Source organism: Heptranchias perlo, chromosome 13 (assembly GCF_035084215.1).
Source record: "Heptranchias perlo isolate sHepPer1 chromosome 13, sHepPer1.hap1, whole genome shotgun sequence".
Lineage (NCBI taxonomy): Eukaryota > Metazoa > Chordata > Chondrichthyes > Hexanchiformes > Hexanchidae > Heptranchias > Heptranchias perlo.
Genome location: NC_090337.1, coordinates 38,752,059 through 38,772,853, shown reverse-complemented (window position 1 = coordinate 38,772,853; position 20,795 = coordinate 38,752,059). Strand labels below are relative to the sequence as shown.

The following is a 20,795-nucleotide window of genomic DNA, read 5'->3' as shown; positions in this document are numbered from 1 at the left end:
GTTCCAATTGTAAACAGTTTCTGGCATATTTCCCTTAACAATTACCTAGTGAATTCAAATGTAGTTCAACCTTCCAATCTGATCATACTTTATGAGAACCTTTTTAATTTTACAATGACTCCATTTTATCTTTCTATCATCTCGCCAACCAACTGTTCCATTAATTTACTCCACTCAGCTTTTCATCTCATGAGGATAATCTTAGTTTTGCACTTTCATTTTCTAACCACAGAACCATGCCTTTATCCTTTGTTTAAAGTCCACTGATTAGCTATTCACTTTTAATCGCAACTTCGACAAGTATCAGAGACTTTGTCACAATCTTTTCAAGATAAGATCAACTTTGTTACATCCTTTCACCTTTTAATAAACACAAAATTGCATAATTATCTCTATCGCCTATATCCCCTCTGTTCATGTTTCTGCTTATGGGAATACTTAACACTAAGTTTTTATCCTGTGTTGGCCATTGTTTATATTCCTTTGCTTACACAATGGTACTCTGTGTTGGCCTTGTTTTCATTCTCTTTTCTCTTAGTATAATTTTTCTTCTCTTTTTAACACCTTCCTATACTGGAGCAAGCCTTTGGCTTAGTGGTAACATTCCCACCTCTGAGTCAGAAGGTGTAAGGTTCAAACTCCGCCCCAAACAATCCCAGTGAGTGGAAAACAGAGCTCCGGCTCTGAATTCTGGGTTGACATCCAGTGGGATACACGTGTCCAATGGGTATGAGTAGCCCCTCTCAACGTATGGGTTGTGGGAGCCCATAAAACCTACCTGCCTAATCACTAACCACCATATAGGCTGGTATAAAGATGGAAGGAGTGTTCACCAATCAGTCCTACTTCACAATCTTCTCCAAGGGAAGAGTGTGACGATATGAAAACAACAACCTTTCATCACTTGTGTTTTTGCACATTTCCGGATAGAAATTGGTAAGCGCGCGACAGATTTTTGAGCGTAAAATCGATGCAAAGCATACCAATTTAGCAGTGGGACAGCCTACGGCCAATCTGTGGAGACATTGGTCCCACTGCTAAATTTGCGGGGCTCCTTGAATATGTTACTTTGGGGCCAAGCGCCTGTTGAAGAATCCCTTGCTGAAATTAGACAGTGATGAGCAGGGGCAGGAGTTGGGCCTGTCCTGCTCAGAATGCTCCAGCGATCCCCGCAGCCGCCATCAAAATGGTAAGTTTCTGAATTTTTTTTAAAAATCCTTTCCTGTGGAGTCAGGAGGAGTAGGAGTGCTCTGCTCCCCCCCGACTTTACAGGCATCATGATTGCCCTCCTCTCCCACAGCCCGCTCCAACCTCCCTCCGGGACTTATATGAGGGCCACTGCTGGCGAGGCAGATGGCCCGACATTGATGTCATTCCTCGGGTGAACTGCCTGTGGAGGCCCAAGAACCAACTCTTATAAATCCTCGGTCTCTTGGTTCAGGCGTGTGATGCTCGTGCAGTGCCAAATTTTTACCCTTTTATCCTTGTGTAAAGCCTATTTTCAGCAGCTCACATTTCTTTATATTGATGCATTCTACATTCCTTGTATGTCAGAAATTTTATTATTCCCCTGTTTAGATATTAATATGATAATCTGTTGAGCAACTGTGAACCTACTGAGGTTAATTTCAATAGTACTGCAGAATATGACTCTCTCCATGTTCTGACTAAATGCAACCAATTTGACAACACTGAATGCAGGAATGTAACAAGTTTAAAAATCAAAATTACCTAGGAAGTGAGATCATTTTGTTATAAGGTTTAAAAATATCAGTTACTGAAAGAAAAATTTGACATGCTATTTTGTACTTAGTCCCAATTTTCTATTACATCCCATAAATGACTGCAATTGGGGCAAATTGGAGCATATATATGGGTGGAGATCGTTTACATTCGATCTCTGCTCCTAATAAATATGATGCCTATTTTCAGTAGACAATATGACAGGTACAGGAAGCTCCTGTCAGAAAGAGTTGGGCGCTTCATTCAGTTGTTATAATGGGACAGAAGTGATGTCATTTCAACATCCACGCTATTGCCCTTCCTTTAGATTCTTTCTTAATATTATCCACATATAGCAGATGTTTTAGTTGCTAGGTTGTGCCTTTCACTATTTAGTTATTTAAAGGGATAGACTCCAAGTTCAATTGTAGTGTTGCTTTTTTTTTCTCAACTGTTCTTGTACATTCTTTCAGCTTTTTTTGGTCCATTTCAGGTTTGAGCTGCAGGATTTTGATGACCCATTTCTTGTTTGCCACCTACAAATTGGGACAATGGGTGTCTCTATGGGAACCCCTCTATTTGTCATTTGGAGGAGGAAGAGGAGAAAGAACTGAGGGATATCAGGCACGTGAAATTGCCAGAGGCGTATTGTGCCCACTCTCAGTATCCCACCAATAGGCAAAGGAAGGGTTACTTGGATTTTTCTGAGGATCAGCGTATGCATAGGCTAAGGTTTACCAAAAAGACTGTGTTAGAGTTGTGCCACATGCTGCAGTGTGACCTGCAGCCAAACCCCAGGAAAGGCACAGCAGTGCTCCTGGCTGTTTAGATCACTTTAGCCCTGAACTTTTGTTCTTCATACTCATTTCAGGCTGCTACAGGGGACATCAGGGATATCAGCCAATCTGCAGTGCATAGATGTATCAAGCAGGTAATCGATGCATTGTTTCTAAAGCTAGCAACTTCATCATTTCTCCATGGACAACTGGCAACAGCACGAGAGAGTAATGAGTTTTTTTTCAAATAGCAGAATTCTCCAAAGACATCAAGACATCATTAATGGCTCTCATATGGCCCTATATGCTCCTGTGAATGAAAGCTGTACATTCTTGAACCACAAGAACTATCATTCCATCAATGTGCAACTCATTTGTATCCATCTTCACAGGATGCAGTCAGGATGCTTCTATTTTATGGCAATTCCACTGTATCCTCATTATTTGACTCACATAGAAAAACATAGAGATGGCACCCATATATCTTCAGCAGTTCGATCTCAGAGATCCTGGGGGTAATTTTAACCCCCAAGAATGGTTGGGTTGGGGGCGTGTGGGAGGTTAAAGTACCAGCTTTTTGGAGCGGGACTGCATCCCGGCTCCAACACACCCGCTTCCAGGTTTGATCCTGGTGCATTAGGATGTGCGAGTGCAACAGGCACCTGGAAGTCCCGCTGGCTGCTCATATTCAAAGGGCCAGTTTAGGTACTTGAAAGATTTAAGGTAATTAACTTTTTGTGGATACTGCAACAGAATCGAATTTAACTTCTGCTGAACAAGTCTCCCGTGGTTTCTGAAACAGGTCATAGAAACAGAGGCGAGTTGCAGCCATAGCTCATTTGGCCCTTTAAACCAGTGATTGAGACATCTCAATAAAAGATGAGGTATTGCAGCTGGGCATTCAGTTCCCTCAGACAAATCTTTGGCTGGGAATTGTTTGTGTTTAGACTGAGATTTCTTTGTTGAGACTGAGAATTCTTGTGTTCACACAAATTTACCGACATTTTTGACCCCTTCAAACTGACGACATCAGGATGGGGGGCACAATGGATCTATTTCACAGTACATCTGAGGAGGAGGCACATCACATCCATGGCAGGCACGGTGTGCAGTTCTGGGATCTGCAGGTCCACAAGACAGAGGTGCGCAAAAGGACCTGGAGAAGAGCAGAGAAGGGACCAACGGAGGGACCGAGGCCGCAGGAGGCACCACCCACGTGAGGTGGTATACAGACAGAGACTGAGCTTCCTGGACCTCTCTGATGAGCAGTGTCTATGCATGCTCAGATTGAGTCGGCAGGTGGTCGCAGACATCTGCACAATCCTTCATGAAGAGCTGCTCCTGGCTGGGCCTGTTGGTCAGGCATTGCCCGTTGCAGTTAAAGTCACCACTGCCGTCAATTTCTTCACCTCCGGATACTTCCAGGGCGTCACCGGTGACATCTCCAGGGTGTCTCAGTCATCTGCGCATAAGTGTATACGACAGGTGATGGCAAGCTTGTTTGCCAGGACATCCGACTACGTCAACTACCCCCGCGACAACATCAGCCAGACTGAGAGGGCAGTGGGTTTCCATTCCCTGGCTGGCTTCCCAGGGGTACAGGGTGCAATTGATTGCACACACGTAGCAATCTGAGTACCTCCACATGAGCCAGGAATGTTCATAAACCGAAACAGATATCACTCCATCGGTGCACAGCTGGTGTGCGACCACCGGAGGAGGTTTCTGCAGGTGTGTGCCAGATTCCCTGGCAGCTGCCATGATTACTTCTTTTTACACGAGTCCAATATCCAGGACCACTTCCACGCACAAGGCAGATTTAAGGGCTGGCTCCTTGGAGACAAGGGATACCCCCTGCAGACGTGGCTGATGACACCTGTGAGAAACCCCTCCAATGAGGCACAGCAGCGTTACAACCAGAGCCACATCACCACCAGGTCTGTCATTGAGCAAGCCATAGGAATGCTGAAGATGCACTTCAGGTGCCTGGATAGATCTGGAGGGGCCCTTCAGTACTCGCCAGCGAGGGTGTGCAGAATAATTGTTGTGTGTTGCATCTTGCACAACGTCGCTCAGCGGAGAGGGTTACAGGTGGAGGAGGTCGAATGCACTCATGAAGCATCCTCATCTGCTGCCAACATTGAAGAAGAGGACGAGGAAAATGAAGTTGGGCAACCCATCGCCAGAGCAGCGGCGCACACAGCTACCCGTGATGCCAGGGACTCCCTCATCTCTAACAGGATCTCGTAATGAGATCTGTAAATTGAAGACTTTGAACTACTCAGGCCGCCTGGAACAACCACCAACCCCACCACCACCAACTCCACCACCCACTTCCATTTGCACAAACCAGTCCTTCAACCACGCATACACCCATTGCACACGCGCCCAATGGGTGACATTATGTCTTGGGATTCATGATAAAGCATATGAAAGGGCGAATTCACAAAAGGGACTCAATAATGAGCAAGACGTGGCAGTAGTGGTGAGAATTATAACATTTAATGTGACATTATCAAAAAGAAATTATAAATTAACAACATGACATTTCATCAGACAACCTTGTGCATGCCCCTGGTGAATTACAATACCTTCACCTTTCTCATCCAACTGCTTCTATGTGGTGCATCCCCTGTGGCTTCAGCAGAGGTAGTGGCAGGGTGCTCAGATCCCTGTCCTGACTTCTGAAATGCTCTCGGCCTATGACCTCTGGGTTTTGGAGCCTGTGAGGGCTGGCCAAAGACTGCTCCATCTGCATCTGTGCAGGGGCAGACTCGGCCATTGGGAGAGGAGGCAGCATTGTGGGTACTGGTTGAAGTGGGGGCAATGGGTGAAAGGTGGGAGCGCTTTGAATGGAGTCCCAACTTCTATGTCCCCTTTTGCCATCATCCCTCTCCTAGGCCAGCGCAACATCACTCCCACCACTCTGCTGGCCAGCAGGCTGGTGGGTAGATGTGCTGCATTCTAAGGCCACGGATGACGTTTCTGTCTGCCTGTTTAAGGCGACGGACAAGTTGGCATCCAGAGTCCACACAGCCATTGTCATCGCCTGCATGGTCTTATTAGAGAGCCGTATTTGAAGCTCAATGGAGGATAGCATTCTCTCCATCGCAGACATCGCGATGGAATTGGACTCCTCCATCCTCTCCGCTATTGTGGAGAGTCGCACACCTTTCAGTACCTCCAAAGGTACAGCTGTACCTCTATCATTCTCATTCTCAATGATGGCCCCCGGGATTCAGCATCTGTGTCCAGCAGAGCGGAGCTTGGACATCAGTGCACCCCCTGACGCGGTCTCTCCACAGCTGCCCCGTTGCTTTACTTTATCAGACATCTGCCTTGGTTGAGTGACAGCACACTTGCCTCTGAGTCAGAAGGTTATGGGTTCATGCCCCATTCCAGACACATGAGCACATAATCCAGGCTGATACTTCAATATAGTACTGAGGGAGTGCTGCACTGTCAGAGGTGCTTTCGGATGAGATGTTAAACCGAGGCCCTGTTTGCCCTCTCAGGTGGAAATATTTGAAAAAGAGCAGGAGAGTTCTTCTAGCCAGTATTTATCCCTCAACCAACATCGCTAAAAAAAACTTAGCTGGTCGTAGATCTCATTGCTGTTTGTCAGTCCTTGCTGTGTGAAAATTGGCTGCCGTGCTTCCCTACATTACAACAGAAACTACAATCACCCATATGAAATTACTGAAAGCATACTCAGCAGTACTGTATTTTATCATTGTCCAATGAGTGACTTAAGACAGGTGCTGATGGATTGTACATTTAAATATATCTATGCAGGCAGTTGCATCACTCAAGTATAAATAATAGAATTTAAAAGCACAGAAAAAAAACCATTTAGCCCATCATGCCTATGCCAGCTTTCTAAAAGAGCTATCTGCTTAGTTGCATTCGCTTTATTTTTTTATTTTTCAAATTTTAGCCAGTCCCCTCTTAAAAACTATTACAGATTCTGCATCGACCACAATTTCTAGTAGGGCATTCCATGTACTAACAACCCTCTGTGTAAAAATAATTCTTCATACTTTTGATGACTTTAAATTTATGTCCTCTAGGTACCAATTTACTGACCAATGGAAATAGTTTTTCACTTATTACCTTAACAAAACTCTTCATCATATTGAACAGTATTATCAGATCACCTCTTAATCTTCTCTATTCTAATGGAAAGAATCCCAGTTCCTCTAGGTTCCTCACAGCTAAAACCTCACAGCTAAAACCTCCCATTTCGGGTATCATAAATCTCTCTTGCACCTTTTCCATGGTCTTGACATCCTTCCTAAATACAATGCCCAAAACTGGGCAGAGTATTCTCACTGCAGCCTAACCAATGATTTATATAAGTTTAGCATTACCTCTTTGCTTTTGTACTCAGTCCCCCTGTTTATACCTAGGATCACATATGTTTTTTTTCACAGCTTTATCAACTTGTACCATTTTTACAGATTTGTGTCTCTGAATCCAAAGTCTCCCTGATTCTCTACTTCTTTTAAAGTTTTACCATTTCCTTTTTCTCTTTCCCAAAATGCATCAAGTCCCATTTCTCCACATTAATTTGCTCAATTTACTAAGTCCATCAATGTCCTCCTGCAGTTAACCACACTCCCTATTTTTGTGGCATCTGCAAATTTTGATATTGTGTCCACTATACTCAAGTCCAGATCATTGACGTATATATATTGAGAAAAGTTACTGAGCAGCTTAAGGAAAGTTTTGTCCTCATTGTGCATAGAGAAATGTATAAGTGATAAACAATAACTTTTACTTTTTGCCATCCAAAAAGTTGTCATTTTCTTTTTCATATTAAGAGCTCTCGGAGGTAATGGAAACAGATCCTGCTGTGCTATATTTGGCAGAATCATAGTTTGATACTAAAATCTTCCAACAACCAACACACGTCAGACACTGACTTACCAGGCCAGCCCATAGTTTGTTTTTATGAAAAGTAATCTCTGATTATTCTAAATAATAAACAAATGTGTCTACTTTGCCATTTTGATTAATGTAGCTTCTTGTTTATTCGAAGTTACATTGCTTTAGCAGATTTTTATATTTCTTCCTTCTGCTTTCCAAGTAATCCAAAATATAAGATTTGATTCACATGAGAAACAACCATAGATGTAGGAAGAGATGTTTTGTTTTTGCTGAAAATTATGCTGGGCCATATCGTATGTCATATGTGATAAAAAGAACCTAAATGTATGTATAAGTGAATCATTATTAACCACAGTTTGCCACGAGAGGTTGATGATTAACAAGTTTGTTTTAAGGTGATTCAAATATAATGTAATCTCTACTGCATGAAATTGAAAGGGAATTAGTAGGCTAATAATTTGCTAATCTTCTTAACGTGCTATGTAAGTAACTTTAACCACGCATTTTTGATATTTATTTATGTGCATTTGGTATTTTAGCTGTTTTCTCAACACGCATGTCCACCAGTTTTGTGCGGCATGTAAATATGGTGAAAAATATATTATAATATGTGTCACAATAAAAGAGTGGAGATTCCAAATCACAAACTACTGCATTCAAAATAATGAATATGTTGAGGGAACATATTTTGCTGCTTATTTTAAATGTGTGATTACATGATTTTACGGCCAGGATTAATTTTCTTCCAAAACAATATATCTGCTGTAACAGGTATAATTTGTTTGTCACATGAATCAAGTCTTAAAATAAAAGTTGCTCTGAGACTTTCAGCTTATGGCAATTAAACATTTCTTAAAGTAGACATAGCTGCTGGTAAGAGGAAAAAGGTGACTTCATCGATTCCGATTTAAAGGTGTTCATGACTAAGGTATTTTTAAATAATGAGCCTTCTTTAGACATAGATATGTCAATGTTCGTTCTGACTTCATAAGTTAGAAAAACACTCTCCTGATGCCTCATTGGATAAATACCATAGAAACCAGACAGGTCCCAGGGTTGATTCCTGCTCTGTGCTGCTAGGATACTAAATTGGCCTCAGTAACCCATAATGCAGTGATCTCTGCTGGTAAGTGCTAATGTCTGGGCACTGAACAAGGATAGAATGAGTCTCTGCTGTGATGCCTCCAAGGTTCAAATAATTTGTTGACTGTCACTGTCCAGGCTTATGTCAAGAATGGCCATGAGCAAGTGCCTGCGTACTCATACATAAGCCAGTACCTTCAGGAGCGACAATGAAGGCAGAAGAAAGGTGAAGATTTGTCTGGGGAGAGGGAATTTGAGAATCACTACAAATAAATTGAAATACACCTTTTGTAGGTCTGAGCAAAGAAATTAGATTTGAAAATAGTTAAATAATCTCCAGTGAAAGCAATTTTACCAGCTCAAATAGACATCTACATTATTGTCTGTCAATCTGCAGATCTGACATTTCAAATAAGCTCTACAAGTCACCATGCAACTTCTGACTTAATTGGTTTCTGAGCGAAGGTATTTGCTGCTTTCCCATTTGCACAGCATCTGCAATCCTCGATTTTGAAACTGGGTGAGGGAAAACAGCTTCCATTTTCATTTGTATAAAATTGAACCTGTTTTTATATTGATCTTATGCTGCTTAATCCCAGTTTATGGGTAAACCAAATTATAAATTACCTGATTTATTAACACTGGCAGCCAGGAATACCCATTTTTTACTGGGTCTTTCTGACTGCGGCCAGCCTACTTGGATCCAGTAAATACGCTGTTCTGGGTGCAGCACGATTCCCCCTTTAGGATGCCAAGTTGTGATGTTAGCACACTGAAGCACAGAGCTGGTTGGATGCACTGTGTTGATTGGCCTGCTCACTGATTTGTGTTGATGTCATGGCGACAGTACTTCATGTATACACGCTGGCCAAACGTTGACTACCATACACTAAATGCTGGAAGGAACAGGCTCGAGGGGTTGAATGGCCTATTCCTGTTCCTATGACCTGTCCAGCACTACAAAAGCAGCTAAAGACAGAAATTTCCCTTTGTGTCATAATATATCTGTTATTTTTAAGTTGTATCAGTTCAATGAGATACCCTATATGTTCTGCAGGATACAGCAGACAACAAACAATTTATGAAGCGTCTTAGGTCTTTCCTGTAATCTACTACTGTCAGTTCTAAACAAGTGAATCTCATTTTCAACATTCCAGATCTGCACACCCTGACTATCCATGTAGTGGTTTGCGTCTTGCGTTCAGTTGGGGATTTAATAGCAGAGCTTAATGCCACATTATTAAGCCATAGCTTACATCATACAAAAAGCAGTCAATTGTTTTATGATAAAAAACAGACATCTGTAGGGTTAGTCACTTATCCAGTTGGATAACCTTTTGCTTTCCACAAACATATGAGTAAATCCAGAATGGACACACTTAAGAGCTGGAGGAGCTGCAGTAGAAATTGGCACACACATTTGTGGTGATTAGATACACACGCACATTCTCAGCAGATGCATGAAATTATTTTAGGGAAAATCTAATGAGTGTCAGCCTTGGCTCAGTGGAAGCACTCTCACCTCTGAGTTAGAAGGTTGTGAATTCATATCCCACTCCAGGGATTTGAGCACATAATCCAGGTTGACACCTCAGTGCTGCACTGTTGGAAGTGCCGTCTTACAGATGAGACATTAAACTGAGGCCCCGTCTGCCCTCTCAGTTGGACGTAAAAGATCCCATGACACTATTCGTTGAAGAGATGGGAGTTTTCTTCAGTGTCCTGGCCAATATTTATCCCTCAATCAACATCACTACAAAAGAACAGATTATCTGGCCATTATCACATTGCTGTTTGTGGGACCTTGCTGTGCGCAAATTGGCTGCCGTGTTTCCGATAATTACAACATGATTACAAAGTACTTCATTGATTGTAAGGCACTTTAGGTCATGAAAGGCGCTATATAAATACAAGTCTTTATTTCTTTTAATACCATTCAAGATATTGGGCAATATAGCTAAATGATATATTTTTGTTTGTCTACTGGTGCAGTGATGTTGGGAATCTGACATAGGAAGTCATCTTGAGCAAAGCAGACCTGGCTTTGGACATTGCTGACGAATTGATCCTGTGTTAAGGTGGCACAGTAGTCACCTTTAATATCACTGGCATAAAGTTTTTCATATAAAGTTCATCAAGCCAAATTTTCTTCATACAAATCATAAACTCATTACTTATTGAATCCCTGTAATTCTGTCTAATTGATTATTTTGTTTTGTTTCTCACAAACCTTCTAATCTCCTTTATTTGTCACATTCTCATCAGTCTGAGTTGGGTTTATACCCGTGTTAAAGAGCTCAAAGGACAATGTGCTAATTCATTGCATCACCACAAATAGCATTATGAGAATTTTTTTTGAAGACTTGTTGGTGCAAACTTTTTCTTCTATATCTTTCACCAGGCTATCACATCAGCAGGACCTAGCAATAATTAATCCTTTTCACACAAGCATGAGGAGATCCGTAGCTTTAGACAGCTACCCTACGTTAAGCTGGCCAGTTACAAAATAAATGTAGAGCTAACATAAAAATAGATCATCATGGATGTGCATGTCAAGCACAGGCATATGCAACAACATCTTTATGAGAAGTCGAGAGATGGATACTCATTTCAGAGCTCCCATTCTTTATATCCCTGTGAACTCACATAACGCCATCCTGAGACATCAACTGTTTAAATTGGTGTGGGCTCAATACTACTTTCAAACTGATATAAACTTGTGAAGATAAACAGGATGTTAATCAGTAGGTGCAGGATTTTATCTGAACATCAGCCCCCACTGAATTTTAACTTCAAATTTTAGTGCTGAAAGACTATCAAATAATCCAGTTTTCTGCTGTTTTTTTAAATTATTGAAGCAATATAAAATTACCTGCACAGCAAAGTAAGTAAAAGCATAAAGATTATTTTCATGACTGTTCATTTAAAGCATTGTTGGAATTTCTCCAGAACAGAAAATAGTACTGAGAGAGAACCTCCTGCAAATTCCTATGATGATGAGGCTGTGATCAATGAAAATTCCGGAGTCCAGACGCTCCAGATGAAGAGACGAGCATTTGAAAAAAAGATGACAAATGAGAGCAGTACCCCAAGTCGTGTCCGTCGATACAGCCTAGGGCAGGTGTCAAGGGAAGAATGGAAAGAAATGCGATTTAACAGGTGAAAGTCTCATTATAAAATAACTGTAAAGTAACTTCCTGTAATCCAACATTAATGGTAATAGATATATTTTGAGTAATATTTACACTAAAACCTGAAATAAAAACAGAAAATGCTGCAAATAAACAGCAAGTCAGTCAGTATCTGTGAAGGGAAGTTGAAGGTCATGTTTTGGTATGTCCTTCATCAGCTGTTGTGTATTTTCAGCATTTTTTGTTTTTGTTTTTTATTTCAGATTTTTATCCCAGCATTTGTATTTTTTAAATTTGTAATGTTATAAAGGCTGCCTACCACAAAAATTACAAAATTCTAGAACTTTTCAGGATTGCAACTACGTTCTATCTGCCAATGAAGATTGGGGATTGATTCAGCATTTTTTTTGTCAGGAACAGTGTTATTTTCCAATTGCATATTTTTATCATCAGCTAAGTATGTCTCTGGATCACAGGGGAAATGACTGGAAAAATGTGCTTGCTCATTATCATTTCACAACACAAACATATTTTCATGTATGCATATGAAATGTATCTTTTGCCTGTTCTTTCCTGACCCCACCTGGCACAGTGCTTGAAGCTTACCCTTTTAAGGGCGTTAATGTGGTATCAGTACTTTGTACCATAGGCAGTTAGTAAGTTTCACCACAGCCACAGTAACACACGTTACTCTGTGATCAAGGAAAAAGTAGAATTCTAATATTACCATGCTGGCAACCATTTAGAATCTTCTTTTCAAAAAAAAGAAAGACTTGTTCTAAGGTGATATGGCAGTGTGATTGATGTAGCAACATACTGCACCCTAGACTAGTGGAACATGGATTTGTGCCTATGTTGCCCACCTGACAAGACGCAAGTCACGGTCAGTGGAAAGCTGGAAGAGGAGGCCAGGGACATCCACACAGCAATCCTTGAATATTGAGTAGAAAAACACCCGTGATTTTTTTACTCAATTATTATTAATGCTAATGAATAAAAACTTGCTTAGTTTACTTTGATGCACAATTTCTGTAACTTTTATATGATTGATTTAGATCCCTTTATATCAAAGGACGAATAGGGCCTGCCTGGAAGTGCTATAGCTGATGAATGCAACATGTTCTTTATACTCTGCATATTAACACACCATTGCAGTTTAATTGCTATTTTAATCACATGTTTAAAAAAACATACAAAAACTCCAAGCACGTTTGAAATTCATCTTGAATTAGTCAATTTGCAATGTTCAGAAGTAATGTTCACATTAAGGATACTAATCACTATGTTACCTTCCAGTAACTTAATGTTCAAAGCACTGTGGATTTCCCACGGTCCTATCAATTCTTAGCGTATAGGAATATGTTTTAAGAATAAAGAATCAGAAAAGATTCCATTGTATCAATGTTTTAGATTTATGTGATGCCAAACACATGATTTGTATGTTGGACAATTTCCCAGTTTCCCAACTTAACTCATTTATTCTATCCTGTGGTGACAGTTAGTGGTCATGCCTTGAAACCCTGGCCATTGTCTGCCATTCAAAATGCACAGAGCCTCGGCCAAGAGAAAGTATTAACGAGAAGTTCTTCCACATACACAAAGTACACTTTAGATGCCTCAATTGGATTTAGGATGCAGTACAGTAAAGTCTTTAGAAGGTTTTTGTATGTGTCTCTGGCATGTTGAGGTCAAACTGGTATGGAAGAAATCTACTTTTGAAATCAGATTGAACAAGTACCTATGGCTACAGAGGGTTCTTAGAGAGCCAGGGAAATGAAGAATAATCTTACCGAGCAGCACTTATTTTATGTCTTCAGGTAATGTTACTTTGCTGTCGTCAGTTTCTAAAATAGTCTGCCCTTCTCTCTCTATGCATCAGAATTTTTTTTTATGGGTCCTGAACCAGAGGTTCAACAGATTAAAAAAGATATGAAAATATATACAAATTGAAATGGAACTTTACTGAATTTAATTGCATACTTTTGAAATACTTCCATGATTTGGTGTTTTAGGACTATTCTGGATGGCTGGTAAAATCGATTCGGAATCATCTTATTCTTCTCATTAGAGCAGAAAAATGATGTACCTGCTTGGACACTATTGTTCTTTTGTAGCAAGATGAGAGATTCCCCTTGCTTTAGCAAAGTCCTTACACTGTTGCAGTGGTCTAAATAGAGTGATTGAATGTATCAGTGGGATTATTAACCCTCCTTACTATGAAGATCAGGCCAAACAACAACAATTTGCATAGTGCCTTTAATGTAAAAAAAAGAAAAAAATAGATGCTGAACCAAACAAGTAGATATTAGGAGGGGTGACCAAAAGCTTGGTCAAAAAAGTGAGTTTTAATGGTGATTTTAAAGGAGGACAGTCAGGCTACGAACAGATAGATAAAAGTAGAACCATGTGAGAGCAATCCTACCAAGCTGAACAATGGAGATGCTTTTATGGAGAATGTGTGATCAACTATGTCAAAAGATACAGAGAAGTTGAAGAGAAATAATGCATCACAGTCACGGTCACAGAGAGTGTTTGTGATTTTGGCCAGGGCTGTTTCGGTGCTGTGGGAGGGATGGAAACCTGATTAGAAGGATTCAAATAGGGAGTTGCGGAAAAGAGAGGCATAGATCTGGGAGGCAATAAGATATTTTTACTCACTTTTCAATTCTGCCAACATACTCCTTCATGCCTTGCAGCTGCTTAGATAAGATGAGATAAAAGGGCTCCAAATTCAGTCTCAATTATTTTCTGTCTAAAGGAGCTCCACTTGGAGAGGTAATCGAGGATTTTGCTCCACTTGGGGAGATGATCGAGGATTTTGCTCCACTTGGGGAGATGATCGAGGATTTTGCTCCACTTGGGGAGGTGGTCGAGGATTTTGCTCCACTTGGGGAGGTGATCGAGGATTTTGCTCCACTTGGGGAGATGATCGAGGATTTTGCTCCACTTGGGGAGATGATCGAGGATTTTGCTCCACTTGGGGAGATGATCGAGGATTTTGCTCCACTTGGGGAGGTGGTCGAGGATTTTGCTCCACTTGGGGAGGTGGTCGAGGATTTTGCTCCACTTGGGGATGTGGTCGAGGATTTTGCTCCACTTGGGGAGGTGATCGAGGATTTTGCTCCACTTGGGGAGATGATCGAGGATTTTGCTCCACTTGGGGAGGTGGTCGAGGATTTTGCTCCACTTGGGGAGGTGATCCAGGATTTTGCTCCACTTGGGGAGGTGGTCGAGGATTTTGCTCCACTTGGGGAGGTGGTCGAGGATTTTGCTCCACTTGGGGAGATGATCGAGGATTTTGCTCCACTTGGGGAGATGATCGAGGATTTTGCTCCACTTGTGGAGATGATCGAGGATTTTGCTCCACTTGGGGAGATGATCGAGGATTTTGCTCCACTTGGGGAGGTGGTCGAGGATTTTGCTCCACTTGGGGAGATGATCGAGGATTTTGCTCCACTTGGGGAGGTGATCGAGGATTTTGCTCCACTTGGGGAGGTGGTCGAGGATTTTGCTCCACTTGGGGAGATGATCGAGGATTTTGCTCCACTTGGGGAGGTGATCGAGGATTTTGCTCCACTTGGGGAGGTGATCGAGGATTTTGCTCCACTTGGGGAGGTGGTCGAGGATTTTGCTCCACTTGGGGAGGTGATCCAGGATTTTGCTCCACTTGGGGAGGTGGTTGAGGATTTTGCTCCACTTGGGGAGGTGATCGAGGATTTTGCTCCACTTGGGGAGATGATCGAGGATTTTGCTCCACTTGGGGAGGTGATCGAGGATTTTGCTCCACTTGGGGAGATGATCGAGGATTTTGCTCCACTTGGGGAGGTGATCGAGGATTTTGCTCCACTTGGGGAGGTGGTCGAGGATTTTGCTCCACTTGGGGAGATGATCGAGGATTTTGCTCCACTTGGGGAGATGATCGAGGATTTTGCTCCACTTGGGGAGGTGATCGAGGATTTTGCTCCACTTGGGGAGGTGATCGAGGATTTTGCTCCACTTGGGGAGGTGATCGAGGATTTTGCTCCACTTGGGGAGATGATCGAGGATTTTGCTCCACTTGGGGAGGTGGTTGAGGATTTTGCTCCACTTGGGGAGATGATCGAGGATTTTGCTCCAGTTGGGGAGATGATCGAGGATTTTGCTCCACTTGGGGAGATGATCGAGGATTTTGCTCCACTTGGGGAGATGATCGAGGATTTTGCTCCACTTGGGGAGGTGGTCGAGGATTTTGCTCCACTTGGGGAGGTGATCCAGGATTTTGCTCCACTTGGGGAGGTGATCGAGGATTTTGCTCCACTTGGGGAGATGATCGAGGATTTTGCTCCACTTGGGGAGATGATCGAGGATTTTGCTCCACTTGGGGAGATGATCGATGATTTTGCTCCACTTGGGGAGATGGTTGAGGATTTTGCTCCATTTGGGGAGATGATCGAGGATTTTGCTCCACTTGGGGAGATGATCGAGGATTTTGCTCCACTTGGGGAGGTGGTCGAGGATTTTGCTCCACTTGGGGAGGTGATCCAGGATTTTGCTCCACTTGGGGAGGTGGTCGAGGATTTTGCTCCACTTGGGGAGGTGATCGAGGATTTTGCTCCACTTGGGGAGGTGATCCAGGATTTTGCTCCACTTGGGGAGGTGGTCGAGGATTTTGCTCCACTTGGGGAGGTGATCGAGGATTTTGCTCCACTTGGGGAGGTGGTCGAGGATTTTGCTCCACTTGGGGAGGTGATCCAGGATTTTGCTCCACTTGGGGAGGTGGTTGAGGATTTTGCTCCACTTGGGGAGATGATCGAGGATTTTGCTCCACTTGGGGAGGTGATCGAGGATTTTGCTCCACTTGGGGAGATGATCGAGGATTTTGCTCCACTTGGGGAGGTGGTTGAGGATTTTGCTCCACTTGGGGAGATGATCGAGGATTTTGCTCCACTTGGGGAGGTGATCCAGGATTTTGCTCCACTTGGGGAGGTGATCGAGGATTTTGCTCCACTTGGGGAGATGATCGAGGATTTTGCTCCACTTGGGGAGATGATCGAGGATTTTGCTCCACTTGGGGAGATGATCGATGATTTTGCTCCACTTGGGGAGATGGTTGAGGATTTTGCTCCACTTGGGGAGATGATCGAGGATTTTGCTCCACTTGGGGAGATGATCGAGGATTTTGCTCCACTTGGGGAGATGATCGATGATTTTGCTCCACTTGGGGAGATGATCGAGGATTTTGCTCCACTTGGGGAGGTGATCCAGGATTTTGCTCCACTTGGGGAGGTGGTCGAGGATTTTGCTCCACTTGGGGAGGTGATCGAGGATTTTGCTCCACTTGGGGAGATGGTCGAGGATTTTGCTCCACTTGGGGAGGTGGTCAAGGATTTTGCTCCACTTGGGGAGGTGATCGAGGATTTTGCTCCACTTGGGGAGGTGATCGAGGATTTTGCTCCACTTGGGGAGGTGGTCGAGGATTTTGCTCCACTTGGGGAGGTGATCGAGGATTTTGCTCCACTTGGGGAGATGATCGAGGATTTTGCTCCACTTGGGGAGATGATCGAGGATTTTGCTCCACTTGGGGAGATGATCGAGGATTTTGCTCCACTTGGGGAGATGGTCGAGGATTTTGCTCCACTTGGGGAGATGGTCGAGGATTTTGCTCCACTTGGGGGTGTAGGCGAGGATTTCTGTCACCCATAGAAATGTATCTCAACAAAAAAATCAGTGCCCCCAGGAGATGAATGGAAGGAAGAAATGGCAGGAAAAGGAGGAATAATCAATAAAGTTTATATATATCAATGTAGTTTCCTGCTCAAGTCACGACCTTTGTATTTGCCTTGGTTGCCTGTTGGCTGCCCTGTACAATCTTTAACCTGATTTTCTCAGCAAGGACTCTCAGTGGAAGCATACATTGCTGATATTTACCTCCCACTTACAGCAGCGCTCCACTCATCTTCTGGTCTGAATAAAGTTCACCTTCGAAAAACCTGCTGACAGAAATCTGCTGACAGAAACAGCTGATCTTCCATGGAATAAAGTCTCTTTTGCGTGTGTGCTCTCTCCCTTTCATCCTAACTTCAATTTGTCTGTCTTGGTGACTATATTTTGGAGAAATCTGTTATTGCTCGTGGTGATTGGTTGTTTTGGTGTAACGAGATAACCATTTGCAAATAAGAAAATAATCATTCAAAAAATAAAAAACACCAGCCACAAAAAAAATTACAAAAATATATTCAAAGACACAAAAATCTTGTTACATAGATATATGTGCCACCATTGTCATTATCATTTGTATTGTACTTTCGTTCATTTTCTACTCATTTAGATTCTTTTGTTTGTGCCAGAATATCACTGACACAATCCCCATCAAACCAAGAGAGAATATTGTAACTTACCAGAACTTGAGTTCCAGGATGGGGGGTGGGCGGCGGGGGGGGCTAAATCAAGCCAGGAATATATCACAATACAATCCAACAAGATCAATGGATGGTTTGTTCCTTGCTGCATCTTGTACAATAAGTCAACATTGCTAAGTTGACTTGTTAGAGGGCAGCAATTACAGACTGATGGTGAAGGAGGACAACCATAGGAGTTTCAAAATACAAAGATCATGGAGCCACCAGACACATACAAAATACCTTCAACCATTGTTACTTCACCTGAATGTGTTTGGGTATCGTTGTGATATCCCTGCATGTGGTGCAGTGTAACAATTAAGAGTGATGAGTATGTATGTATGCACGGTCATACTTTGCTGTATATCCTATTGGGCTCAAGTATTAGCCGTGGGAATCATCACTTGAAAAATTGAGACTGTCCAGAAAAAGAGTCATTTAAAATTAAAAGAAGACAACTGCAAAGAAAGATATCGCTCTGAAGAAAGAAATATGCTGCGGATTTACTGCATTTAAGATCTTTTCGATTTCTTATGCTGAGAAAAAGGTATGGCAATTTTAAATATTTATTTAATATATTTATTTTTAATTAGTATGTTGAGACATAAGGATTCAAAATGTTTTATAACAATTGTTTTTACAGTTTATGCAAATAACATAATTTTTATGATATTCATAATTTGCCAGAAAATTTGCAAATCTCATTTCCTTTCAAGTTTAAATGCTTACTACTCCTGGAGACATACAGCAATGAGCACTCTTCCCCCTACCTCTATGGCTGGAATGTTATTTTAGGAGCACTAAAACCAACAGGATCCCCATTGAAGTGAGTGTAGGAATGTGGCTGGAGTATAGAGTGTCAGAGCCCCCGATATTGATGGGGAGGTGGGGGGGGGTCATAGCAGCTGCGAAACCTGGATATGCAGGTAACCCGGAGGTCCTGCCAAATTTGATGGGGGGATACCCGGAGTAGATCGCAGGCCAGGGGGTAAGATCGGGAGGGGGGCAGGGGAGAAGATCACGGGCCGGGGAGAAGATCGGAGGGGGGCATGGGAGAAGATCGCTGGCTGGAGAGAAGATTGGGGGGGGGTGCGGGGAGGAGACCGCGGGCTGGGGAGGACATCAGAGGAGGGGTGGGGCATGGGAGAAGATTGGGGGGGGCGCGGCCAGGGAGAAGATCGTGGGCTGGGGAGAAGTTTGGGGGGGAGTTAAAATTATAACCCAGTGAGTCTGGGAGCTGTTCAATAAGCTGCTAATGCCCTGATGTTACTATGCTTCTCCTTTATTCCTTTTACAAACTCTTTCCTAACATTCCCCATACCAGCAATTAATTATCCCCTTAACTGGATATACTTGTTCTGCCTTTCCTCCATTACTAATTTTACAAGTGTCAGCTTGGCTCAGTAGTAGCACTCTCACCTCTGAGTCAAAAGGTCGTAGGTTCAAAGCCCACTCCAGGGAGTTGAGCACATAATCTAGACTGGCATTTCAGTGCAATACTAAGAGAGTTCTACATTGTTGGAGGTTCGGTCTTTCAGATGAGACGTTAAACTCAGACCCCATCTGCCTGTTCAGGGCGATAGGAACATTAGAAATAGGAGCAGGAGTAGGCCGTATGGCCCCTCGAGCCTGCTCCACTATTCAATCAGATCGTGGATGATCTTCAACCTCAACTCCACTTTCCTGCCTGATCCCCATATCCCTTGATTCCCCTAGAGTCCAAAAAGCTATCGATCTCAGTCTTGAATATACTGAAGGACTCAGTATCCACAGCCCTCTGGGGCAGAGAATTCTAAAGAATCACAACCCTCTAAGTGAAGAAATTCCTCCTCATCTTAGTCTTAAATGGCCAACCCCTTATCCTGCAACTATGCCCTCTAGTTTTAGACTCTCCAACCAGGGGAAACAACCTTTCAGCATCTACCCTCTTAGAATCTTACATGTTTCAATGAGATCGCCTCTCATTCTTCTAAACTCCATTCTATTCAACCTCCCCTCATAGGACAACCCTCTCATCCCAGGAATTAATCTAGTGAACCTCCATTACACTGCCTCTAAGGCAAGTATATCCTTCCTTGATAAGGAGGCCAAAAGGAGACAGGGATGTAATCACCCCTGTGCTCCCTGACCTACATTGGCTCGCGGTCCAGCAACACTTTGATTTTAAAATTCTCATCCTTGTTTTCAAATCCCTCCATGGCCTCGCCCCTCGCTATCTCTGTAACCTCTCCAGCCCTACAACCCTCTGAAATCTCCGTGCCCTTCCAATTCTGGCCTCTTGGGCATTCCCAATTTTAATCGCTCCACCATTGGCAGCTGTGCCTTCAGCTGACTGGGCCCTAAGCTCTGGAATCCCCTCTCTAAATCTCTCTGCCTCACTACCTCTCCTCCTTTAAGATGCTCCTTAAAACCTACCTCTTTGACCAAACTTTTGGTCATCTGTCCTAATATCTCCTTATGTGGCTCAGTGTCAAATTTTGTTTGATGACGCTCCTGTGAAACACCTTGGGATGTTTTACTACGTTAAAGGCGCTATATAAATGCAAGTTGTTTTTGTTGTTGTTGTAATAGATCCCATGGCACTATTCAAAGAAGAGCAGGGGAGTTAATTTATCGTTCAATCAACATCACCCAAAACAGATTAACTGGTCATTTTTCTCATTGCTGTTTGTGGGACCTTGCTGTATGTAAATTGGCTGGCATGTTTTCTTACAGTGACTACACTTCAGAAATAACTAATTGAAACACTTTGGGACATCCTATTTAAGAACATAAGAGTTAGGAGCAGGAGTAGGCAATACGGCCCCTCGAGCCTG

General features: G+C 42.7%; 1 protein-coding gene across 2 annotated transcripts in view; it reads left to right on the top strand.

Annotated features, from left to right (window-relative positions):
- veph1 (ventricular zone expressed PH domain-containing 1) overlaps nucleotides 1–20,795 on the top strand; it is a 182,657-nt gene that overhangs the window by 105,392 nt on the left and 56,470 nt on the right. For both annotated transcript variants that reach the window (XM_067994664.1, XM_067994663.1), the window contains exon 7: nucleotides 11,421–11,630. In XM_067994664.1, the coding sequence (XP_067850765.1) occupies nucleotides 11,421–11,630 (210 nt within the window). The remainder of the gene's footprint in view (nucleotides 1–11,420; nucleotides 11,631–20,795) is intronic.